Source organism: Eschrichtius robustus, chromosome 3, assembly GCF_028021215.1.
Source record: "Eschrichtius robustus isolate mEscRob2 chromosome 3, mEscRob2.pri, whole genome shotgun sequence".
Classification (NCBI taxonomy): Eukaryota; Metazoa; Chordata; class Mammalia; order Artiodactyla; family Eschrichtiidae; genus Eschrichtius; species Eschrichtius robustus.
This window is the reverse complement of record NC_090826.1, coordinates 38,189,783-38,216,127: the sequence shown is the minus strand read 5'-3', so window position 1 is coordinate 38,216,127 and position 26,345 is coordinate 38,189,783. Positions and strand designations below refer to the sequence as shown.

Genomic DNA, 26,345 nt, shown 5'->3' with positions numbered 1-26,345 from the left:
TAAAGCTTTAGTATACAGAGAGAAATGTTTACCACTAATAACCTATATTAGAAAAGAAATGACCTCAGCTTCCACCTCAAGAAACTAGAAAGAGTAAATAAAATCCAGAGTAAGCAGAGAAAAAGATTAATAAAGATGAGAGCATAGAGTAGAAAACATACGTATAGACATACATATATACATACATAAATTCAATAATAAGAGAAATCAGTTAAACAAAAGCTAGATCTTGAGAAAATGAATAAATCACTATTCAGACTGATTAGAGAAAAATGAAGGAAAAAATTACCAAGATCAGGATGAGAGATTTATAATTTGATACCAATAAATTACACAATTTAGATGAAATGGATAAACTGCTTAAAGGACATAAAATACCAAATCTCCCTCAAGAAATATAGAAAGTATTGGGACTTCCGTGGTGGTCCAGTGGTTAAGACTCTGCGCTTCCAATGCAGGGGGTGCGGGTTCAAGGCCTGGTTGGGAAACTAAGATTCCACATGATGCATGGCATGGTCAAAAAAAAAAAAAGAAATATAGAAAGTATGAATATACATGTCCCTATATCTAGTAAAGCAACTGAACTTTTAGTTTAAAAATATTCCTACAAATAAAAGTACAGATCCAGGTGGCTTCACTACTAAATTCTACCAAGCATTTAAAAAAACAAACAAATTCTACAAAAACTCTTTCCAAATACTGAAAAGGAGGGAATACTTCCCAACATATTCTATAATATCAGCATTATCTTGACTCCAAAACCAGGCAAAAGACATTACAAGAAAAGAAAACTACAGACCATATATATCCCTTATGAAAATAAATGTAATAATTTAGCAAATCATATCCAGCAATATATTAAAAAGACAATACATTGTGACCAAGTGGGGTTTATGCCAGGAATGCAAGGTTGGCTTAACACTTAAAAGTCAACCAATGAAAAAAATCAATATAACTCTCCAGATTACCACACTAAAAAAGAAAAACCTTATCATCTCAACACATGCATAAAAAGCATTTGAAAAAATACATCATCCATTCCTGTTAAAACTCTCAGCAAGCTGGGAAAAGAAGGGAACTTCCTCAACTTGATAGAGACCATCTACAACAAACCTAAAGTTAGCACTGTACTTAACAGTGAAAGACTGAATGCTTTCCTCCTAAGATAGGAAACAAGGCAATAATGCCTGCTTATCACTTCTATTCAACACTGCACTGGCACTTCTAGCCATTGCAATAAAGCAAAGAAAAAATAAATAAATGGGATTTGCATCTAACTTGGAAAGGATAAAAAATAAAACTATCTTTATTCACAGATGACATGATCATCTACACAAAAGAATCTAATATAATGAACAAAAAAAGCTACTATAACTGAAAAGTGAGTTTAACAAGGTTGCAGGATACATGATCAATATTGAGAAATCCATTGTATTTCTATACACTGACAACAAGCAATCAGAAACTGAAAATTGTAAAGCAATTACATTTTACAATAGCATCAAAAAATACAAAAAACTTAGGGCTAAATCTGACAAGAGATGCACAAGGCCTGTACACCAAAAACTACAAAGCATTACCCAGAAAAAAAAAGATTTATATAAATGGAAATACTGTGTTCATGGATCACAAGAGATGTCAATTCTCTTCTAATTGATCTGTAGATTCAATGCAGTCCTAATCAAAATACTAGCAGGTTTTGGGGCTTTTGGGGTTTGGGTTTTGTTTTGCTTTGTTTTGTTTGTTTGTTTAGAAATTTACAAGTTGATTCTAAAATTCAAATGGAAATGTAAAGGACCTAGAATTGCCAAATCAACTATAAGAAAGAACAAAGTTGTAGGTCTTAATATTACCTGGCTCCCAGACTTATTATAAAGCTACAATAATTAAACAGTGTGATACTGGCATCAAGACAGACAAATAGATCAGTGGAACAGAATAAAGATCTGGGAAGAGGCCCACACATATATGGTCCATTGATTTTTGACAAAGGTGCAAAGCAATTTAGTAAAAAAGGACAGTCCTTTCAACAGTGTTGGAACAACCGGATGTCGACAAGCAAAAAAGTATGAACATAAATCCATATCTCACATTATATATTAAAATTAACTCAAAATAAATCATAGACCTAGACATAAAACCTATAAGAATTCTAGAAAAAAAAAAAGAGAAAATCTTTGTGATCTTGGTTAGACAAAGATTTTTTTTAATACAACATACATACTGGATAATTCTACTTATATAAAAACCTAGAAAATACAAATTAATCTTCAGCGACAGAAAGCTAATGAGTGGTTTCCTGGGTATGGAGATAGGAGAGAGAGAAGTACAGAAGGGAAGGCTCACATATGAACAAAAGGAAACTTTTGAATGCGATGAATATATTCATTATTTTGGTTGTGATAATGGTTTCATAGATATGTTAAATATCTATTTTAAATATTTTAAATATCTATTTTAACATATGTTAAAACTTAAATTGTATACTTTAGGGACTTCCCTGGCGGCACAGTGCTTAAGAATTCACCTGCCAATGCAGGGGACATGGGTTCGATCTCTGGTCCGGGAAGATCCCACATGCTGTGGAACAACTAAGCCCGTGCGCCACAACTACTGAGCCTGCACTCTAGAGCCCGCACGCCACAACTACTGAGCCTGCGTGCCACAACTGCTGAAGCCCGCACTCCCTAGAGCCCGCACGCCACAACTACTTAGCCCACGTGTCATAACTACTGAAGCCAGTGTGCCTAGAGCCTGTGCTCCGCAACAACAGAAGCCACCGCAATGAGAAGCTTATGCACCGCAACGAAGAGTAGCCCCCACTTGCCCCAACTAGAGGAAGCCCACGCATAGCAACAAAGACCCAATGCAGCCCCCCCCCAAAAAATTGTACATTTTAAACGTACAACCTACTGTATGTCAATTATACTACAGTAAAGTATTATTTTTAAAACACGTATTTTGTGGGGTACTTCCCTGGTGTTCCAGTGGTTAAGAATCTGCCTTCCAACACAGGGGACGTGGGTTCGATCCCTGGTCAGGGAACTAAGATCTCGCATGCCGCCGGGCAACTAAGCCTGTGCGCCACAACTACTGAGCCCACACGCTCTGGAGCCTGCACCACAACTAGAGAGAAGCCCGTGCGCCACAACTAGAGAGAAGCCCGCATGCCACAATGAAAGATGCCTCATGCCGCTACTAAGACCCGACGCAGCCAAAGAAACAAAAAACAAAACACATATTTTGTGTAAAAATAACCAAAACCACAAAAAAAATGTTTTTAACCAACCCCAAACTCTAAGGCTCATATTCATGTCCAAACACACCATGAACTACTGAAGAATTATAACCCTGGCTTTCAATTTCCCTTCTGATTTTGGCAAATGAGGTTTTCTTTTTCTTTTATTTTTTTTTATCTGTGCTCAGCTGTGGTTTTCTGTGGGTTTTTGTTTGTTTGTTTGTTTGTTTAAAGTATATTTTATCCAGCATTGGATATACATTTGGACCAGGAGGAGGGCTCTTCAGCTTTAGGTTGGTCTGCCATATTGCTGAAAGTTCTCTATTTACTCTTTAACACTGGCATTCTGACATCCATCCCTACACTCCTCATTTTAAGATACCCTATTGCATGAGTTATTTTTATAAGGAGCATAAATTACTTTCAAACATTGTTTAATCTAATGAGTATTATGTGAGCAGCCAAAACAGTTCCAATAGCTTAAGTTAAAATCTTATTTATTAATTAGTTTAATTAATTAAAATACCTATTAAAATATTCATCTTACAGAATGGTTCTAAGTCTTTAAAATCCCAAGCTTAACCAAAGTAAGTGTTGCAAAATGTTCAAAATAAGGAAGACTCAAAGATAGTTTGCACTGTACATTATAAAGAACAAAATCTCCCATCACTTCTGATCTGTCCTTGCACCAAGCAGAGCTGTCAGGATATTAGTGAGCAAGGCAAAAATCAGAAATCCTCAAGTATGCCATGATAGTCTGCATAAACAGATTATTTTAATAAAATGCCTTTAATATATAAAATTCAAAAGCTCCCCAAATCCAGAGTAAGATCCTATACTAGTTTCCAAATGTAAAGATGCAAACAAAACAAGTAAGAATTTTTTTCAAATAAACAGGTAAATACATACACACTGTTAAATGCCATGAAGAAAACAATGTGTGATGGGGGAGGAATAATGACATTTGAGATAAAATTTGAAAGAGAGATACAGTCATGAAAAGATCAGGCTAAAGTGCATAACAGCTATAGGGAAAATAACCTGCAAAGGCTTTGTGGTGGGAACAAGCTTGCCATGTCCATTATGTAGAAAGAAGACTAACACTGATGGAATATAGTAAGAAGGGGTTTGTTGCATAAGATGAGTTCAGAGAAGTAGGCAGGGACCAGATCATATAGTAACTTGGTAGGCCATGGTAAGGAGTTTAGAGTTTATTGTTTGTATAATGGGAAGCCACTGGGTAATTTTAAGCAAGGGAATGACATAATCTGATATACATTTTTTTTAATGTACTACTTTCTTAAAAAATTGTTTAAAATTTTTCTTAATGTACTGACTACGTTGTGGAGAATGATTTGTAAGGAGGTCAAGGGAATGCAGAGAAATCACATAAGAAGCTACTGGAACAGTTCAGACTAGAGAAGTGGGGACTTGTACTAGGGTTCTAGCAATTAGGCTTGGCAGGCGGGGTGGGGAGAAGGCAAATACACAGATTCAGAGTGTATTCCATACAGAGAGCCAACTAGACTAGCTCTTGGACTGAACATGAGGTGGAAAAATAAAACAATCAAGGATGCCATCTTTTACCAAGATTCTGGCACCATTTATAAGATGAAGAATACTAGAGAAGGAGCAAGTCTATCACTTTGACATGTTAAAATTCCATTCTCCTAACTAATTTGCTTCTAAAGAGTTATAAAGGTTCCCTACATTCCACCCTCACTAGTAACAACCTTCAAATTGTTGAAGGTTGGACCTCGACCACCACTTTCTTCTTGAGAAGAGTATTACTTTCTAACTCTTCCATATGTTAAAACCACAGTCTAGAGAGCTGACTGACAAAGTCAGTGTTAGGTGCTTCTGAATGAAGAAAGGTGGGAAATACTTTGTGAGCTTCCTAAGCATCAGAGTGAAAATGTGAAGAAACTGTCTTTCTAGCAGTGTGAGCTCTTAAATAAACTGTATAGCCTTTTTCATTACTAAATGAAATCATCTTCTTTTCCGCTTTCAAAGACTCAAGCCCATGGCAAGAGCAGAAAAACATGCATAACTAGAATTTTATACAATATTTAGAACCCATTTATACTCACTCTATCATTTGGAATTTTTATCCAATGAAATCTGATTTTGAGGGGGAAAAAAACCCTACCTTTTTACACTTTTACATGATGTCTTGACTCCTCCCTAGATTCATTCGCTAACTTCTGAACACTGCCTCTAAGGACTGAAAACATCTTCATTAAGAAAGAAAAAAAGCTGCCTATACAGAGATAAACTAATTAGAAAATTCCAGTCAGTAGCAAATACCAATATCATCATAATCACATAACCTTGTCCAACTGATGCCAAGGAATGTTCTGAGACTCTCTTGAAATAATAGAATAATAGGAAAAGTACACTTTGTATAGGCATTTGTGATATAACAGAGAAAACACTGGAATCAGAAACAAAAGAATCCCAATCCACTACTTGTTAACAATAATCATCTTGAGTGATATATTCATACTACCTCACAGCTTCTTCATTTATAAAGCAGAGTTAATAATACAGTATGCTGGCTTTCCTGGTGGCACAGTGGTTAAGAATCCGCCTGCCAATGCAGGGGACAAGGGTTCGAGCCCTGGTCCGGGAAGATCCCACGTGCCACGGAGCAACTAAGCCCGTGCGCTACAACTACTGAAGCCCGTGCGCCTAGAGCCTGTGCTCCGCAACAAGAGAAGCCACCACAATGAGAAGCCCGCACACCACAACGAAGAGTAGCTCCCACTCACCGCAACTAGAGAAAGCCCGTGCACAGCAACGAAGACCCAATGCAGCCAAAAATAAATAAATAAATTTTTTAAAAATAAATAAATAACATAGTGTGGCAAAAATTACAAGAGTTTTAATATCTAATAACTTAGAGAAATGCAAGAAAACAGGTATATTCACATATTGCTGGTAGAAAGTAAACTGTTAAAAACAAAAATACCTATTAAAATAAAATATGCATATAACCTTTGATCCAGCAACTCCATTTTAGAGGATCTATTCTAGAGAGAGGGAAGCGTCAATATTTAAGAATATATGAATATGGATATTTATTACAGCATGTTTAATATCTGCCGAGAGGAAAAGATGAAAAAACATTGTATAGGGATTTTTAGAAGTCCCTTAAAACCTTGAGTTTCCCACATCTCAGTGGTTCCCAAACTCTGCTGCACATTACAATCAACCTCCCAAACTCTGCTCCACATTACAGTCAACCTGAGCTTTTGAAAATCCTGATCCCCAGGTCACATCCCACACCAATTATATTTGAATGTCTGAGATCAGGAGCCAGGTGTGAGTATTTTGAAGATTCCCAGATAATTTCGATGTGCAGCAAAGTTTGGGAACCAATACCACAACTGTTAAAAAAGAAGTCTACTGTTCTGAGGTCCCTCCCTGTTTAGGATTGCTAGGTTTAGCAAATAAAAATGCAGAATGTCCAGTTAAATTTATCCTGCTCTAACATTCGATTTTTTGTCTGGTTTTAGATGAGAAAAGGGAGTTGTTAGATAACACTGAAGGAGAGGTTTCTCTATAATTTCTCAACAAAAGTGGTTCATGTGAAACCAAGAGAGAAAGTTCCCAAATATAGTGATCACAAAATAATAAGAAACATCATCAGAGAGATTAACAGCATTCATTCTACAAAAAGAGAGATCTGGATTCAAACCATACTTCTATCATGAACCATCTGTGTGAACTTGGGCAAGTTACCCACTTTTAAGCCTCCACTTCCTCAATTTACACACTGATTGAGTAATCATGCCTATTTCATAGGGTTGGTATAAGGATTAAATAAAGCTAATCCATTTCAAATACTCAGCGTAGTCCCCAGCACACAGGATGCATTCAACAAATGTTATTATTTTTAATCATGCAATAAATGAGCCCTTCAAAATTGGCCCTGCTATAAGAAATGCTAGTTGATGTGGAAATACTAGTTAATATCTCCCATAAGTTACTTCTATGGGAAGGATATGACTATTCTTTAGCTAATCTCTGATTATTTACCTAAGTAGGCAAGTACCAAGTAGAATAACATCATGTATGAATCTAAAAGAGGTTTTTTTAATGTATTTTAAGCACAAAGAGGATTTTGCATCCTATGTTCAAAGTATTATTCTTTTCTCCATGAAACTAATATCCTAAAATGCCAATGAGCCATGCTTCTCATTGACATCAATAATTGTGCTGCTGAAGGAAGACAGCTGAGGCCCTTTAATACAATGCAGCTAACAGACTGCCATCATAAGCTTATAATGAGAACTAGTATTGTTCAGAACGATAAGGCTAGATCAGATGCCCATCAATTCCTTTAATAGGCACAATATAGCAACTTACATTTGCATTCATAATCAGGAACCTAAATGTCTTGTAAAAAGTTTTGTTAGACAGAGATGATCCTAATCCCAGCATTCTGAAACGCAGATCAAAAGTCACAGTACAGAGGACACAGGCCACAATTCCATACAATCATACCAGGTAAACAAAACACCCAGATTCATTCATTTGTAGCAAAATACATTTTAAACACTACAGTTCTTTGATAGTGTTGATAATAACATTAATCTTTCATTGCCATTTACAGCTATATAACTGCACCAATGCTGATTTATAATTATATACATATTTCTTAAAAAATTTGTTAATATCTATCAGCCCCCATGAGGGTCTAGATTCCACAAGGACAAAAACCATGTCTATTGTTTTCACCCCTATACATTCAACACCTTCCATACAAGCTAGAAAGAAGTACTAAATAAGTATTTCCTAAAGGTTACCAAATGAATAGGAGGAAGGGGAGTCAATTCTTATCACTCATTTAGAGAAATTATATGATTTGTTTTGATATAAATCTTCCTGCTCATAATTAATTCTCCAGGCATTTTCATTGAAAGCATAGTGGCAAGCATCTTTTTACCCCATTTAATACTAGTAGTCTATAGAAAAATTATAATCAAGGACAACATACATATAAAGCAACTAATCTGTTGAAAGGACTAGTTGTTTTCTTCTCTAAAACACAGCAATATAAAACATTCACAAATCAATTACACTGCTTTAAAAAAGAGCAAAAAACTTAACCTCCTAATCACACTGAGTGACACATAATGGAATAGTTACTGAAAACGCAAAGCTCAACAGCAGTTTCTCTCCCTCCTCTGTAGCACCTTCTGCTCTGCACTGTTCACTACACATCTCTCTTTGTCCTAAAAGCCTGGGATCCTGCTAAGCACGAAGACTGTATCTCATTCTTCTCTGTGCACCCAGCACCGGGCACAACAAACTGGCACAGAAGAGTCAAAAAGGTTTATTGAATTTAGAAAGACATGATACCTGTCCTAAAGGCAATCCTCAGCTAACAGAAGAGTGGTTCCCCTAAAGGTCCGTCTCTTTTTTAATCCTTCAGTGTTCTCAAGTGAACTCATCCACATTCATAGCTTCAACTACCATTTCATACTGATGATTCTTTGCCTCTTGAAGCTCTATCTCTAGCACAAATTTCCTGAGCTCTAAAAACAATTCTTACTGGCAATAGATCCCTCAAGTTAGACATGGCCAAACGAGCTCTTTTTTTCACTCCCTAGGTCTGCCCTGGCTCCCATAATCTTGTGGGGTTTTGGTTTCTTTTGGTTTTTTTGATTAATGAAATCACTCTGTGAGATCTATCAAGTCTCTGTAATTTTAATAATCATTGGAGGCTTCTAAGCAGAGGATAACTATTAGATCTCTAGTTTCAGAAAAAATCTGAAACATATTTCATAAATAAGCCAATTAAGAAAAGGAGTCAGAATAAGGGTAAATAAAATGGGGAAAGGTGAAAGAAACAACTGATGAGGAAAGCAAGAGATGTACACAGAGAGTAAAGAACATGGGCAGATACAAAGATCCTCATTCCGTCAGAAAACACTCTCTGAGCACTTTACACTGATCTCCCTCCCTCTCCCTCCCTAACCCTCTCCTCATCAACCACCCTCCCACTTTTTTTATTTGCAAACAATCACCTCTACTCAAAAGACCCCCTCCACCCCATTTCTCTCCAGTGCCCTAATCAAAATTCTCAACCAGTTTGTTAATCCTCAAGGGTTCCCCACTACTTAAAACTGAGGTCCTGATGCCTCCCTTAACATCCAAACTCCTTTGCTCTTTAATCCAATTTACCCAGCCTACTGTTCACAACCTTATCTACCACTCCACTCCTTCCCTTAGGCTCCATGAAGGCAGGGACAATGTCTGTTTTATTTAATAAGATGCAGCCAGAAGAAGGCACACTGACTGCCATATAGTATGAGTACATAAGCTCTATACTCCAGCCAAAATGAACTATTTGCTATTTCTAGGATTTTAGACAACCATACCTTTATTTCATGTTCCGTACTCCAGAAAGGTCTTCTCTCTGCCCAAAGCTTTTTATCTCTAAATCTTACTTATCCATCCAGGTCTAGCTCAAACACTACCTCTTCCATGAAGTTTTCTTTCATTCCCTAGAAAAAGTTATTTATTGCATCACAGACAACTTCTACCATCCTTTGATCATTTCTAATCATCCTTTAAAATCCAGCTCAAGCATTATCATTATTAAGCTTTTAATTCCCACCCACATCCAGAACTGATCACTACCTATTGTGTCCAAACTATGCCTCACACAGTTTTCTATTATAACAATTATACAGCAATTATTATTTAGTTCTCTGAGAACAAGGACAATGTCTTCTATATCTTATTTTCTCCAGCATTCACCTCAAATCCTGACACCACGTGAGTACTAAAAACATGTTTGCTGAATGAATAAAAATCCAGACAATATGTGGATATAGTATTTCTCAACACTAACCTAAACCAGATGAGATTTAGGAAGGGACCCTAAAAGCCCAAAGATACCATTAACCTAATTTAAAGGCAAATCTAAATATTATCCTCAAAATTATAATTATATTATGTTATCTCCCTTTTATAGCCCTCTGCCTAGAGAATGAGTACTTTGGTCAATTTACCTCTAACTTTATAACATTCTGTAGAGCAAGATTATTTCACAGGTTCTACAACAGATGAAAACATGCCTCTATGTAATAAGTAGCTTAGGCTGAAATATGCATATTAGTTTCATATAGATCACAGAACCAATTGGACTAACACAAGTTCAGTTTGACCTATCAGTGCTTGCATTGTTATAAACATGCTTATTACATATGCATTTCATAAGTTAAACACTGATGGAATATTTTAAGTCACAATTCTTCCTACAAGTCTCCCTCACTTAACACAGTAATAAATCATGATTACACACACACACACACACACACTCACACACACAACCATGGGCTCTAAAACGTGTCATTTTACGTGGCACAGAACAATTTTGCAAGTATGGGGATATAAGATGGACATTCCAGGACAGTTTTTTTTTAAACTGCCTAAGAAAACTGTTAAATGTATTCACAAACAAAATATCAATCAGAAAATCCTGAGACAAACAAAGGAAAAACAGAAAAGGGTTATATTAAGCTTGGGGCAAGTACAGAAAAAAAAGAAAGAAACAGAGGCAGCTTAAGAGCTGTATCATATTCTTTTTTATCAGCCACAGCTCCCAGCATAATACTTCAACACAGTGGCCATATATATAAAATTAACTGAATAAAAATAATGAAAATAAGATATGCTGCAAAGAGGTAACAGACCAAGAAAAGAGAGCCCAGCTCTTTCAATCTGTTTTATGTGCCATAAAAAAACAGGAGGACAGGAACCTCCCTAGTGGTGCAGTGGTTAAGACTCCACGCTCCCAATGCAGGGGGCCCAGGTTCAATCCCTGGTCAGGGAACTAGATCCCACATGCATGTCGCAACTAAGAGTTTGCATGCCACAGCTAAGGAACCTGTGTGCCACAACTAAGGAGCCCACCTGCCACAACTAAGACCCGGCACAACCAAATAAATACATTAAATAAATATGAAAAAGAAGAAAAGGACTCAAGATTCAAAGAGGTAAGAATTAATTATATACTAAAAAAAAAAAAACAAAAAGCGGAGGACATGGCAGAAACAATGCCATCCTCAGGGTAAAAAGCAAATAATGCCAGTTCTGGGGCAAATAGTGGTACAGGAAAAGATGGCTCAGTCTCAGGTGCTATGAAATGACCTAAAGTTAATTACATGTAAAACAATCTTCAACCCCAACCATTAATGTAAATCTGGGGAGCTACCTTTGGCCATTTCCACAAGCCCTTCAAAGGTGGCTACCTTTGTCAGGGGCCCCCAAGGCCACCCCCAGGTTCAACAATATACTTGTACTCCTGACTAAAATTTATTACAGAAAAATGAAACAAAACAAAATCAGCAAAGGGAAAAGGGGCATGATGAAGTTCAGAGGAAACCAGAGGCAAGCTTTCAAGAGTTCTCTCCCAGTGGAGATACACAGGACACACTCAATTCCTCCAGCAACAAATTTTGATAACACACATGGAATGCAATCTACCAGTGAAGTTCATCAGACTCAGTGCTCTAAGTTTTTATTGGAGCTGCTTACACAGGCACACTCTGCCTACTACATACCAAAATTCCAGGCCTCCAGGAAAGCAGGTATTCACATTGTTTGTATAGTCTAGACACAGTCAGTCACTCTCATCATTTAGGGGAAGCTTTATCAGTGTAAGAAACAGTTTACAATTCAAGTTCCCAAATGCTAACCAATGGCCAATCTTGCATGCAGGCTTTTGGAAGGACAGCAGTCTCAGGCCTTGTTAAATCTTTTCTGCACGCTACTCTTTCTTAACATTCCTCCCTTTCAAGGCTACCAGTCTGCACATGCTTGAACCAGCCCTGTACTCTAGATATTCTAAGATAAGAAAAGACACACTGCAAAAATGCAGAATGACAACTCACTTGGAAGCTTTAAAAAAAAAAAAAAGACCTGAGTCACACACCATAAGTAGATAATTTTTAGAAAAAGTGATTTTCACCTAACGTTTGTGGACTCAACTATTACATACAAACATCAAATATTATGTTAGATGGCTGTTGCAGGGAGCAGTGAATGGGGGGAAATTTTTGTAAGAAACAAACCTTGCTGTCAAGAAGTATATAATCTAGTGATAGATGGGATCTTCTACCAAGATTCCCAGCAAATATTTACAAATGTTAACCCTATGAGAAAAAAGAAAATAGACATGTTCATGGAGAGAAGGACTTTGAAAGCAATCTTCATAACCCTTACAGTAAAACAATTATTCAGAATTTTAGAGATTGTGTTAAAAACAATAAGAATATCACAATACTCAAAACCAATTCATTTTGCACATGTTTACAGAGAACCCACTACATGCTATGCTTTGTGCTATGCTCTGCAGTCCAGGTGTAAAGAGAAACACGTGCTCAAAGACTATCAGATGAGAGAAAATTTACACAATAATCATATCATCTAATATTTCCTAGAGTTTCCAAGCATTGTTCTAAGAACTTTACACATACAAATTCATTTAATATTTAAGACAAAAAGAGAATAACTATTTTAGATAATATTTATTCCCATTTTACAAAAGGGAAAGCATTACAGAGAACTTAAGTAATTTGTACAAAGCAATGCATCTTCTAATGGTGGCAACTAGTTTAAGCACTCAATCTTCATTCACACTCTTGGAGTCTACCACCTATATATAGTAATAAAGGTTGTATAAGGTTTAATTGTGGTACAAATAAAGTTTAACAACTCAGTTCAGGATGAGGGAGTCACAGAAGACTTCACAATGGAGGGAATCATTGAACTGGATCTTAAAAGATGCACAGAAGTTGACTGAACAATCTAAGCAAAAGGAACAATATATGCAATTCCACATAAGGTTCCAAGAGTCATATCAAGTACTTTGATTTCCCATTTGAAAACAGAATTTATTAAATGACAAGTTTACAGAATAACTGCTATTTGCTACTATATATTATTTTTTAAAAGAACTTATATTTTTACATACACAAACAAAATTAAGGTACAGTAAATGCTATATTTACATGTATTTTAATGAACCAGAGCACTGTAGAATGACAGAATTTCTGAACTACAAGAGATGATTTCTGGGATGAAGACACTCTCAAAAACAGGTTTATGAAAAAAAAAGAATTAGCAGTGCTTTGAATAAAACTGCAACATGATTTAACATAATTCATACTCAAAACTATGTATAAATAAGCTCAATGTTTAAAATATTTGCAAGATGTACAGGATATCATCCATTTGCCCCTCCAGATCATTCACTGTACCCCAAATGCAGGCTCATTATGAACTATGTCAACAAGGTTCCCTTGCCCTCTTCTGTCCAGATGGGTTCAGCCAATAGGTAGCACCAGCAAGAGGTCGGAGAAAGAAGAGAGGGTAAGGGAGAGAGTGGAGGAGATTCATTCTCCTGGGTTGGTCGCTGCAGGGTTGTGTTAGGCAGGCTGCATCACACTACCACAAGTCATGCTAACTGTCAGGTCACTTTCTATACACAGCCTCCTCTGTCTCCAAGTTCCAAGGATCTTCTTCCCCTCACCCTTTCAGGCCTAGGGTTGGTAACAGCACCAGGTTATTATTAAGGAGAAAGTACTATGTACATGTTGCCATTTCACTACATCCTGCCTATATCTCTTTATTATAATATCATAATTCGTCTGTTCTTTTTCCAGCCAAAACCATTTTATGTGGAAAAAAATTAAATGTATTTTCAACTTATTTGCATACTCTAAAGATGAGAAAGTCTTTTTAACTCAAAGAGAAATTTTTACATGATCAAAACCAAGTAAAACTTTCCCTATATGTAATCCTGATCAAAATCTTCAATATCTGAATAGTTGAGAAAATTGAGTATCAGTAAGTCCAGCAAAAAAGTGCAATTCAAATCACCCAACTTGCTAAAGACGTGCCTCTCCACTTACTTACAAGTCTTGAAATAGACCTCAGAGTCAGACCTGGTTTTGAATCCCTACTCTAACATTCACCCACTATCCTACAGCAAAGTACTTAACTTTGTTTTGTTCATCGTTGTATTCTGAGCACCCAGTACAGTGGTGATACATAGTGGGTACCTCATAAATATTTGTGCAATGAATGCACAAATGAATAAAACTCTGCAGACCTGAATTTCCTCACCTGTAGAAGAGGATAATTATGTCTACCTCACAAAAAGAAAATTTATGTTCCTGAGAAAATAAAGAAGAATATACGTAAAAAAAAAACCTAGGTACAGGGTCTAGTAAACATTAGTTCTCTATCCCAACTCAAATATCTCCAGGATTTCTATTTTGTTTACATGACAGAATGTACCAATATCAATACTTTGCAATCTTTCCTCAGCACTGTTAATTACACTTATACATAGCAATATACGACATTAACGGTCCGATTAAAAGACTTTCTGTAAAAGATTTAAAACAAAAACAAAACAGAACAAAACCTATAGCTATAACTTTTAACTGGTGATTTAATAACACTATCTTTTTTTCTTAATGAAAAACTTGCATAAACATTGTCATGTATGTCATGTATTCTAACCCTCAACAAATTCAATAAGATGTTTTTCAATAGTCCTAATCAATCAACCAATTTATCTAAAAATTTTTTAAATTTTAAATGCTTTTTTAAAATATGGAAGGGGGCTTCTCTGGTGGTCCAGTGGTTAAGACTCTGTGCTTCCAATGCAAGAGCATGGGTTCAATGCCTGGATGGGGAACTAAGATCCTACATGCTGCGTGGTATGGCCAAAATAAATAAATAAATAATTTTAAAATCAGATAAAATGATGAAAAAAAATTTTTTTAAATATGGAAGCCACTATTTCTAAAGTTGTACACCTTAAATTCTTTACAAATTATCAAAAAAGATATGATAAAAATGTTTACAAAATTCATCTCTGAATTTGTTCAGGCAAAATAATTAGCCTATTCTTTTGCTTCTCACTTAAGGATGTTCTTGAGAACAAGCAACTAGGTTTCTAATATTCTGTTCAATCTCATGAAAATCTCCCAACTATTTCAAAATCTCTTATGAAACATTATTCTCATACCTTTGAAAAGACACTAGGTGGCATTAGAAACACGTTCCTCTTGCAAAAAAGAAGAAACCAAGAGTGGAAAGGAGAGCAATTCTCAAGTTAATAGGCACTGAATGCACTTTTTTTAACCTAAACTCCTGTACTTCTTACTAAATTGAACACTTCACTCTTTTATACTATTTGATAAAGTGAAAATTCTTCCCTCTTATGGCTTGTGCCTTTTGTGTTCTAAGAAACCTTTGCCTCACCCAAAATCACAAAAATTTTCTCCAGTTTTCCTTTACATGTTTTATAACTTTAGCTCTTACATTTGGGTAATTATCCATTTCAAGTTAATTTTTGTATATAGCATGGGGTAAGGATCAAGGTTCATTTTTTTTTCCATGTAAACTGTTCTAGCACCATTTGTTGAAATGATTATTTTTTTCCCCATTAAATTACCTTGCATATTTGTCTATTTCTGAACTTTCTATTCTGTTCCAATGATTTGTGTGTCTATCTTTACACCAATATCATAATGTCTTGATTACTGGTACCCTTACAGACACTCATAAAATCAGGTGGGGCGATTCCTCCAACTTTGGCCTTTTTCAATATTGTTTTGGTTATTTTAGGCCCTTTGCATTTCAATATAAACTTGAAATCATCTTTTCACTTTCTGAAAAGTCCTGCTTGGGTTTTGATTGGAACTGAATTGAATCTATAGATCAATAGGAGAATTTATATCTTAATGATATTGAGTCTTCCAATCCAAGAACATATCATATTTTCCATTCATTTAAGTATTCTTTAGTTTCTCTCAGTAATGTTTTGTAGTTTAAAATGTACTGGTCTTGCAAATAATTTTTTTAAATTTATCTTTAATTATTTCATATTTGTAAGCTATTATAAATAGTAATGATTTCTAAATTTCAATTTCATTGTTAGTATAGAGAAATACAGATGATTTTTGCGTATTTTTATAAACAGATTTTGATGGAAAACAGTGATAAGAAAATGAAAACATGAGCCACAGACAGGGAGAAATATTTAGAAAGTGTATATCAAATATATAACTTGTATTCAGAATATACAAAGAACTCTTAAGACTCAATAATAAGAAGACAAACAACCTAAAATTTTTTAAAGGACAGAAGATTTGAACAGGTAATTCACCATAGAATATACACACACACACACAAACACACACACACACACACACATATATGTCAAACAAGCACATAAAAAGCAATTCAACCTCATTAGGCATCAGGGATATGCAAATTAAAACCACAATAAGATATCCCTACACACCCATTAGACCAGCTAAAATTAAAATGATAATACCTAGTACTGAAAAGGATGTGGAACAACTGCTGGCGGAAATACAAAAATGCCAGTTCCTCATTTACATAAGCATACACTTATCATACATCCCAGGAATCTCATTCCTAGGTATTTATCCAGCAAAAATGAAAGCGTTAAGTCCACACAAATACTTGTACACAAACTTTCATAGCAGCTTTCTCCATAATAGGCAAAAACAAGAAACAATCCAAATGATCATCAAGTGGTGAACAGATAAACAAAGTCTGATATACCCAGGCCAATGGAACACTTTCAGCAATAAAAAGGAACTACTGATACTCAAAACAGCGTGGATGAATCTCAAAACCATTATGCTAAGTGAAAGAAGTCAAACACAAAAGATTACATACTGTATGATTCCATTTATATGAAATTCTGGAAAAGACAAAAAAAACCACAGTGACATAAAGCAGGTCAATGGTTGCCAAGGGCTGGGACTCGGGAAAGAACAGACTGCAAAGGGATACAAGGGAACATTTTAGGGTGACAGAAATTTCCATACCATGATTTTCTTTATCTATATCATGGGTAGTGATGGTAGTGACACAACCATATACATCTATGAAAACTCATCAAATTGCACACTTAAAATGGGTGAACTTTATTCTATGTAAATTATACCTCAATAAACCTAATTAAGAGATAAATATAGATATCTCCAACTTTCACAGTAGAAAAGGCAAAAAGTTACATCTGCAGAAAGGTAAGCCTGAAAGGGGAAGTTGCTGAGTTTGGAATCTCTGTAACATAGAAGTAGGCAAAACAAATATCCATGGTGTTTCTCTTTGAACTCATACGTCAAAATTAAAGAATAATCATAAGAGTTAAGAAGTATGGGAAAAGGTTGTAAGTAGTATCTTGGATTCTTAATTCCTTCAAAGGCATACCCCAAATATGTCACTTCGAAAAACTTCTGAAATATTACTACCTTAAAAATACAATAATAGCGGGCTTCCCTGGTGGCGCAGTGGTTGAGAATCTGCCTGCCAATGCAGGGGACATGGGTTCGAGCCCTGGTCTGGGAAGATCCCACATGCCACAGAGCAACTAGGCCCGTGAGCCACAACTACTGAGCCTGCGCGTCTGTAGCCTGTGCTCCGCAACAAGAGAGGCCGCGATAGTGAGAGGCCCGCACATCGCGATGAAGAGTGGCCCCCACTTGCCGCAACTAGGGAAAGCCCTCGCACAGAAACGAAGACCCAACACAGCCAATAAATTAATTAATTAATTTTTTTTTTTTTAAAAAAAACACAATAATAGGGAATTCCCTGGCAGAGCAGTGGTTAGGATTCCATGTTTCCACTGCAAGAGGCACAGGTTCAATCCCTGGTTGGGGAACTAAGATCCCACATGCTGCGCAGCACAGCCAAAAAAAAAAATCCCCACACAATAATACTCAAAGCCACAATGAGGTAGTACTTAATACCCACTAGGATAGCTATAATTAAAAAAAAAACAAAAAACAACAACAAAAAAAACAGAAAATAAAATGTATTGGCGGGGTTTCCCTGGTGGTGCAGTGGTTAAGAATCCACCTGCCAATGTAGAGGACACAGGTTCAAGCCCTGCTCCAGGAAGATCCCACATGCCACAGAGCAACTAAGCCTGTGAGACACAACTACTGAGCCTGCGCTCTACAGCCCACAAGCCACAACTACTGAAGCCCACGAGCCACAACTAATGAAGCCCGCGCACCTAGAGTCAGTGCTCCACAAGAGAAGCCACCACATTGAGAAGCCCAGGCACCACAACGAAGAGTAGCCCCCGCTCACCACAACTAAAGAAAGCCTGCACGCAGCAACGAAGACTAAATGCAGCCGTAAATTAATTAATTAATTAATTTTAAAAAATAAAAAATAAAATGTTTTGGCAAATATATAGAAAAAATGGAACCCTCACACACTGTACATAGGGATGCCAAATGATGCATCCACTGTGGAAAACAGCTTATTGGTTCCTCAAAAAAATAAACAGAATTACCATACGACTCAGCAATGCTACTCCCAGGAAGGAAGGTATATACTCCAAAGAACTGAAACCAGGAACTCAAAGAAATACTTGAACATGAATGCTCACAGTAACATTATTCACAATAACCAAAAGGTGGAAACAACCCAAATGTCCATCAACTGATGAATGGATAAACACAATGTGGTATATCCATTCGATGGGATCATATTCAGCCATAAAAAGGAACAAAGTACTGATACGTGCTACAATATGGATAAACCTCAAAAACATTATGCTAAATAAAAGAAGCCAGACACAGATCACATACCGTGTGATTCCATTCATAAGAAATATCCAAAATAGGTTAATGGAGACAGAACACAGATTTGTAGTTACCAGGGCTGGGATGAAGTTAAAATGGACAGTGACTGCTTAATGGATAAAGGTTTTCCTTTTACAGTGATGAAAATGTCTTGGAACATGACTTTAATTCAAACTTCAATCCAGTTTTGAGCTTTGGGCTTTTCAAAGGTTACTTTTCTCTCTGTTAAATCTCACTTTGCTGGTTCTTCTTGAACCATCATTTCTGTTTGTAAGGCTCTGACTGAATTTAACATTCAACATGTCATCAGCATGTGATACTGATGCATATGTGATAAGCAATTTCTTCAGTGTCTTTATCCAAGATATTGATTAAAATGAATTAAGACAGGGCTTCCCTGGTGGCACAGTGGTTGAGAATCTGCCTGCTAATGCAGGGGACATGGGTTCAAGCCCTGGTCTGGGAAGATCCCACATGCCACAGAGCAACTAGGCCCATGAGCCACAACTACTGAGCCTGCGCGTCTGGAGCCTGTGCTCCGCAACAAGAGAGCCCGCGATAGCGAGAGGGCCGCGCACCGCGATGAAGAGTGGCCCACGCTTGCCGCAACTAGAGGAAGCCCTCACACAGAAACGAAGACCCAACACAGCCAAAAATAAAAATATGCAAATAAAAACAAATAAGAATACGACTCTTGCCAAAAACTGTCCTTTTAAAAAAAAAAAATGAATTAAGACAAGGACAAGAATAGAGGTCTGTGTGACATCATTTCAGGCTGGTACTGACACATTAAATCAACCTTCTTTTGTGGACATTATACTTCAAACAAGTATTAATCCAACCAGCTATAACACTAGCAAAGGTATTCCAAAAGTCCTTTATTCCTTCAATAAGTAATTATACATTGCCTACTATGTAGGAGATACAATGCTACATGTCAACTAGGAACATGATGATGGAAAGAGCCATTCCTTGCAAATGATCAGTCCTATAAAGGCATCATTCCTGTGAAGGCCATGTCTGCCAATAAAGTAAAGAAAGAATCCCAAAAGTATATTTGGAGAATTAGTCAAACGCTATCAATTAAAAGATTCTTGGGATTTACAGCCCTCCTATTAAAATGTCAATATTTGGTACAATTCACTGGTTAGGTCAACCTAACCAGTGAATTGTACCAAATTACTTGAATCCAATAGACTGATTTCAGAGAAAAAGCATCCAAGCCTAATCTTTCCATCTGTGGTCTCTGTCTCTAATGCCTCATTCCCAATTTGCTAATGTCAATGAAAACTCATCCACTCAATAAGTAATTACTTATTACTATATTTTATAATAATTGTTATAGGAAGCTATGGAAAGATTTTAACATTACGGCTGGATAAATATTAACCAAATGAAAATTTTAGAAGATAAAATTAAAAGAAAAAAGTAAGAATAGACATATCAGATTTGTGGTTTTGAAAGAATAGACTTTAGAGTGGAGAATGGTTGGAAAGGAAGAAGAATGAATACAGGGTTAACAGTAACGAGGCCCCAGCAATGATCCAAGAGACTGCAAATGTGGCTTAAACTGGGCCACACCCCTCGTGAAAAAAAGTAGACCACTCAGAGATGTTGGGAGCTAGGACTTGATGGGTGATTGGATGGGGATAGAGTAAGGGCAGAGGAGGAGTCAAAACAGACTTCTAGGTCTCTAGCTTTCGACTACTGGGGCGGGGAGGGGCGGTGGGTCATGGTGCTATTTAACAAGACAGGGAACAACCGAAGAATCGGTTTAGGGGAACAGGAGGAAAAATAAACAGATGGAGCAAGTCACAGACAAAGATCAAAGTTGCAGATACTACTTGACATATTCATGAGAAAGCAAAGAAGGAATTAACCTTATGTTAAAGATTATATACATATAATCTTATATATGTATTTTAAGATATATATGTATATATCTTATATATATCATATATTATAATTTACATCATAAAAGGATATGTATATATATTGCAGGAAGGGGGACCCCTTCCAGAGCCCGAGAGTGGGCTCTTCTAACACTTGGAAATGAATTGTCTGAGGAGACACATGTGCTGACAAAGCAAGAGACTCTATTGGGAAGGGGCACCCGGGCGGAGAACAGCAGGATAAGGGAACCCAGGAGAACTGCTCTGCCACATAGCTCACAGTCTCAGGTTTTATAGCAATGGGGTTAGCTTCCAGTTGTCCCTGGCCAATCATCTTGCTTGGCCCATATTTGGTCTGACTCAGGGTCCTTCTGGTGGCTCGCACATCTCTCAGCCAAGATGGATCCCAGTGTGTGGGTTTCTGGGAGGCTGGCAGCACATATCATCTCCTCCCTCCTCCTTTTGGCCCTTCCCGAATTCTTCTGGGTTAGTTTTACAAGACGTACTATGGGCTGGTGTGTCCTCCCTCCTTTAGGCCCCTCCCGAATTCTCCTGGTTAGTTTTCAGGTGGCAGCACCTAGTTCTTTATCAGAACCTCCTGTTGTGAGACAATTCACGCAAGTGGTTATCATTGGGCCTGGCCAAGGTGGGCGGTTTTGGTCAGCGGTTCCCTAACATATATGTATGTACATATATCTTAAGATTAATAATTAATCTTGGACAAGATGTCATCTAAGTTCTTCCCTATCCCTAGTAACATACAGTATAGTAGTATGATTGTATGATCCATTTTATACATGCTCTGGAAACCACTAATTGGAATCATTGTCACTATATATATGGGGAAAATGGGCCTTCAGAGAAATCTTCTCAATAGATACTAGGAAACAAGGGAGAAGAAAAAAGTCTCCTCATAAACACAATCACCTAGATGTCGTCAAAATGAAAATTTTGCTACATTAAGGCTTCTGGCTATCCATTCTCCAGGGTCTGGTCAAATCTAACCTCCTGCAAATTATCTCCCCAATAATTATACACAGCACAATTCTTGTCTCCTTAGTTCCTTTTAAGTCATAATTAACATTCTATTAAGTGTTGTTATGTTACTTTTAAATTATTTTTTGTTGTTATTATGTGAATCTTTTTGACCAAAAATTCTCTGGAGGCTGGGTCTATGGACTATATAGGGCCATAACTCTATTAACAACAAGAATACGTTATAGGACAGATTTTTCAGAAAAGCCACAGCCAGAAGCTGGGGTGGCATCGAGGTATATTCAGTGTAAAGTAAGTCAAAGCAGGAAAAGTATTCGATACTATCAAATGTGCCACCAAACATAAAATACCCAACTGGAATCCTTAAGTAGGAGAATGGAAAGGGAGGAACTAGCCTGAGGTTACTATAAGTAAGCAAATAGCTCAGGAAAGAAAGGCACAGGAGGAAACAAAAGGCAGATCCCTGGGAGGAAAGAAGTAACTGGATTCAGGTCCAAAGAAGTAATGATTTTACAAATCCGTATATAAAAAAGACAAATAACCCAATTTTTTAAATGGGCAAAGAGTCTGAATAGACACTTCTTCAAAGAAGACATACAAAGGGCCAATAATCACATGAAAAGATGATCAATGTCATTAGTCATTAGGAAAACACAAATCAAAACCACAGATACCACTTCAGACCCACTAGGATGGCTAAAATCAAAGACAAATAATAGCAAATGTTGATGACAATGTGAAGAAACCAAAAATCTCATACACTGCAGTTTATCACACACTGCTACATTTAAACAGTTACCATACGACCCAGCAATTCCACTCACAAGAAAAATGAAAACTGTCCATGTGAAAATTGTAAACAAATGTTCATAGCAGCATTATTCATAATAGTCTAAAGGAAGAAACAACCCAAATGTCCATCCAATGACAAACAGAGAGACAAAACATGGCATATCCATACAATGGAATATTATTCAGGAGTAAAAAGGAATGACAGGGCTTCCCTGGTGGTGCAGTGGTTGAGAGTCTGCCTGCCAATGCTGGGGACACGGGTTCGAGCCCTGGTCTGGGAAGATCCCACATGCCGCGGAGCAACTAGGCCCGTGAGCCACGATTACTGAGCTTGCATGTCTGGAGCCTGTGCTCTGCAACAAGAGAGGCCGCGATAGTGAGAGGCCCGCGCACCACGATGAAGAGTGGCCCCCGCTTGCCACAACTGGAGAAAGCCCTTGCACAGAAACGAAGACCCAACACAGCCATAAATAAATAAATAACTAAATAAAAATTAAAAAAAAAAAAGGAATGACATACTAATACATGCTACACAATGGATGGACCTTGAAAACATCGATCTGAGTGAAAGAAGCTAGTTACAAAAGGTCACATAGTATAAGGTTCAATTTATAAGAAATGTACAGTACAGGTAAATCTATGGAGGCAGGAAGTATATTAATGGTTACATAAGGCTAGGGAGATGTGAAAATATGAAGGTGATAGCTAAAGGGTATAGGAATTCTTTCTGAAATGATGAAAATGTTCTAAAATTGACTCCAGTGATGGTTGCATGTATCTATGAATATACTAAAAATCATTGAATTGTACAGTTTAAATGAGTGAATTTTATCATATGTGAATTATGTCTCAATAAGCTTTAAAAAAAAAATTAATTCAGGAATATTCTACTTCAGTTGGCCTAAGCTAGGAATTCAGCAAACTCAGTCCAAGAATTTCCTCTGCAACAAACCACCTTAAAATGAAACATTCAGCTTTACCTTAGTGGCAGTAGTTCTCAAAAGAGTGCATCTAGAAGTAGGTATAATGCTTTAAAGAAAATACGGATGCCTGGGACCACCCCAGACCCACTGGATCAAAATCTCTATGACGGTACATGGATTTTTTTTTTCTTAAGTTCCAGATGTTAAAGAGGGGAGAGGTGGGGCTTTAACAGACATGCTGAAAACAAGTAGGGAAATTTGAATATTTTTTTAAATGTTAAATTGATGTTAAACTTCTTGGATCTGACAATACAGGTGACCCTTGAACAATGCAGGGGTTAGAGGTGCTGACATCTCCCAAACCCTCCCCACCCCTCCATGCAGTGGAAAATCCAAGTATAAACTTACAGTTGGCCCTCCCTATCCACAGTTCTGCATCCCAGGATTCAACCAACCATGGATCCTATAGTACTAGTATTTACTATTGGGAAAAATCCACATATAAGTGGGCCCACCCAGTTCAAACCAGTGGTGTTCAAGGGTCCACTATATATTGTGGTTATTTAGGAGACTGTCCTTGATCTTAGGAGAAATACTTAAGGGGGAGGTAGCATAACGTCTGTTACTTGCTTTGAAATCTTCAGGAAAAAAATACATACATACACACAGATTAAACAAAATGTGGCAAAATGTAAAGTTACAACGAAATTGGTCAATCTAAGAAAGCTTAATTGGGTATACACTGCACCATTCTTTCCATTTTTCTGTAGGTTTGATATTTTCAAGATAAAAAGTTGGGGGCTTCCCGGGTGGCACAGTGGTTAAGAATCCGCCTGCCAATGCAGGGGACATGGGTTCGAGCCCTGGTCCAGGAAGATCCCACATGCCGCAGAGCAACTAAGCCCATGCGCCACAACTACTGAGCCTGCGTTCTAAAGCCCACGTGCTACAACTACTGAGCCCGCATGCTGCAAATACTTTAGCCCGCGCGCCTAGAGCCCGTGCTCCACAACAAGAGAAGCCACCGCAATGAGAAGCCCGCGCACAGCAACGAAGAGTAGCCCCTGCTCACGGCAACTAGAGAAAAGCCCACACGCAGCAACAAAGACCCAATGCAGCCAAAAATAAAATAAATAAATTTAAAAAAAAAAAAAGATAAAAAGTTGGGGAAGTTCCACAAATGACCCTGATGGTCCCTGTGGCCTAAAAGTCACAGACTTCTTCCCCTATCCCCACTTCCCAGGATGGACAAATGGACAAAACTTTCTACTCCCTATATGCGAACCCAAAAGATTTATGGTCCCAAAGAGTAGATAAGATTATTTTAACGGGAACAAGCTTCTGTTATTGTACCCTGCAAATTACTTGTGTGCCTTGTCCTACATTTAGAGGGAAGAGTGTGAGATCAGCAGAAAGTTAATGGGTCCCCTAAGTAAAGAGGCAGGGCCACTGAGGGTAAAAGGGTACAAGATGAAATAACAGGCAGAAAACAACCTGCCCAGACTACACAGCTTAACCTCTGTTAGGTCCTGTCTACTATACAAAGTCTAGAAAAGAAAAGGCTCATTCTTTTCACCCAATATATACTGAACTGCCTACTATGTGCAAAACATGTTCCCTATCTTCATGTACTAAATATGTATACCACAGAGCTGTACACAGAAGCAACACAACTTAACAAGATTTAGAATTATTTCTATAAGAAAGCTCTTTCTCAGGAAATTTATTCATTAAAGTTAGAATCATACTGAGTCATCTTCTTGACTCTCATTATATAATCAGTACCAGTGACAGCATGAGAGCAATCAGAATACAGTCTATTAAATTCCATTCTTTTCCATACTTCACTTTGAGAAATTAAACTAGCCAAACCTTAAAAAGGAAAATAATAGATGCAGTAATGACAAATGACAACCAAGAATTTGTTCATGGAGCAAGGGACCATCTGTACTAACACTTACCAAGCCAGCAGTAAGAGAAGGTGCAGACTGTCCGAGGGACTGATTCCTCATTCGAACCAGGTTTGATGCTTCTCCTGAAGACTGCCAAGTCACCTGTCCCACACTGCTATGTACACTGCCGGACAAGGGGAGCAGCTGCTTACCTTCAACAATAAGGTTTGGAAAATTAACAAATTATTAATTAACAAATGAAAAAATAAAATGATATCAAGTGGATTACAAGTACATTGATCCAGGGACTTCCCTGGTGGTCCAGTGGTTAAGACTCCACTCTCCCAATGCAGGGGGCCCGGGTTCGATCCCTGGTCAGGGAACTAGATCCCACATACTGCAACTAAGACCCAGCATAGCCAAATAAATAAATGAAAAATTTTTTTTTAAAGTACATTGATCCAAAACAAAGTGAAGTCCCTCCACATCCATTTTAGAATCTGCAGCCCTCTAAAAATTCCAACTATATTGGTGGTGGTGAGAAATGCCAAGTGGAATACTGAACTGAGTTGACGACCATTTTAAATTCTCTGTAGGGACTTCCCTGGTGGTGCAATGGGTAAGACTCCACGCTTCCAAAGCAGGGGGCCCGAGTTCAATCCCTGACCAGGGAACTTCGCATGCATGCCGCAACTAAGACCTGGCGCAGCCAAAATAAATTAAATAAATATTTTAAAAAATAAATTCTCTGTAATATCCACCACCATGCCAGGGCCCAACCCTGACACCCAACCTAGCAGGCTAGGAGTTTTCTAGTCCCTTCAATCCTACCTAGTTTCTCACCAACTCAATGTAATAAGAGTGGAGCTGACAGCTTTTCCTAGACAAATTTGGCCCTTAGGTTTCCAGAAGACAAACACTGAATATATACTATTCTTGCCAGGCTC

General features: G+C 37.4%; 1 protein-coding gene across 8 annotated transcripts in view; it reads right to left on the bottom strand.

Annotated features, from left to right (window-relative positions):
- Positions 1-26,345, bottom strand: part of MAST2 (microtubule associated serine/threonine kinase 2) — a 247,340-nt gene that overhangs the window by 142,576 nt on the left and 78,419 nt on the right. For all 8 annotated transcript variants that reach the window (XM_068539790.1, XM_068539782.1, XM_068539785.1 and 5 more), the window contains exon 3: positions 25,468-25,610. In XM_068539790.1, coding sequence (XP_068395891.1) covers positions 25,468-25,518 — 51 coding nt within the window. In that variant the 5' untranslated portion in view covers positions 25,519-25,610. The remainder of the gene's footprint in view (positions 1-25,467; positions 25,611-26,345) is intronic.